At 47.6% G+C, this 1169-nt stretch overlaps 1 protein-coding gene across 1 annotated transcript in view; it reads right to left on the reverse strand.

Moving 5' to 3' along the window:
- Nucleotides 1-884: 884 nt before the first annotated feature.
- LOC122546978 (DNA polymerase eta-like) overlaps nt 885-1169 on the reverse strand; it is a 19320-nt gene continuing 19035 nt past the window's right edge. The window contains exon 6 of the mRNA XM_043685579.1: nt 885-1020. Coding sequence (XP_043541514.1) covers nt 913-1020 — 108 coding nt within the window. The 3' untranslated portion in view covers nt 885-912. The remainder of the gene's footprint in view (nt 1021-1169) is intronic.

Below are 1169 nucleotides of genomic sequence, written 5' to 3' on the forward strand. Positions count from 1 at the left end.
CTTGCCAACTCATGCCTTAAACCATTGTTGCATCCTTCATTTCGATTGAGGACCCTAGTCACAGAAACTAATATATCACTCTCCGTTTTGATGTGGAATCCTCGCACATTATGATCCGTGTTCCCCAAGGGGCCTCACATAACTAGACTGCCAACTATTCCTTTCTCATTATAGAACGGCTTGTTCTCTCGCTGGTCTCTGAACGTATTGGTCCAAAAAACCATCTTGCATCAACTCCTCCTTCACAGTAGAGTTAAGAATTTGATTTACTCAATCTGCAGCTTAAATTCATGCATATAGCATCTGTCTCTCATTTCCTGTTTAATGCCATTCTTTACTGTTTGAGATTCTATAAACAAGCCCCACTCATGATTTTTGTTTCTGAGCTGAACCCACAGATTCCACACTGCCAGATTATCCATCCTATTGTGTTAATTTCTCCTTTAACCATTAACACATCTCCAAAACATTTTCCTTCTTGTCTGGATGTTCAATCCCCATCCCTGCTCACCCTGCAGCAATGTCTCTGTGATCCTGACTAGCCCACACGCTGATGGAGGTGAGGGTCAACTGTAGTGTTGCTATCCCGTTAACTCAGACACCTTGGTCATGTTCTGGGAATCGGAATCCCGCCACAGCTGACGGTGGAATTTGAATTCACTAAAATGTCGGGCTTGACCATGAATCCACTGCTGATTGTTGGAAAACCCCATCTGGGTCACCCATGTCCTTTAGGGATGGAAACTGCCAGCCTTCCCTGGACAGGCCTGCAAGTGACTGCAGACCCACAGCCATGTGGCTGATTCATCATTACCCTCTGGGGAATTAGGCACAGGCAGTAAACGCTGGCCTGGCCAGCACCACCTTCATCGTGTGAACGATCAAAGAAACAGTCGAGATCTCCCAATAAACTTACATTTTGCAAATGGGCAGACTGTCAAAGAGTCTTGGCACGGAGCACATTGGCAGCACCGTCTGACGGTTTGGTTTGTTCAAACCACAACTCAGCTTCGCCAACACCTACACACACAACAGAGAGAGTCAGGCAACTCCCAATCAACCATCACACGCTATCAACAAGACAAGCACCACAGGCACAGCCCTGGGGGATATCTGCCTGTCTGGGGGGTAGGGCTGTGTGCGCCAATCCCCTCGGCTTGTGGGGGGAG

This window comes from Chiloscyllium plagiosum, unplaced genomic scaffold (genome assembly GCF_004010195.1).
Source record: "Chiloscyllium plagiosum isolate BGI_BamShark_2017 unplaced genomic scaffold, ASM401019v2 scaf_7146, whole genome shotgun sequence".
In the NCBI taxonomy this organism is placed as follows: domain Eukaryota; kingdom Metazoa; phylum Chordata; class Chondrichthyes; order Orectolobiformes; family Hemiscylliidae; genus Chiloscyllium; species Chiloscyllium plagiosum.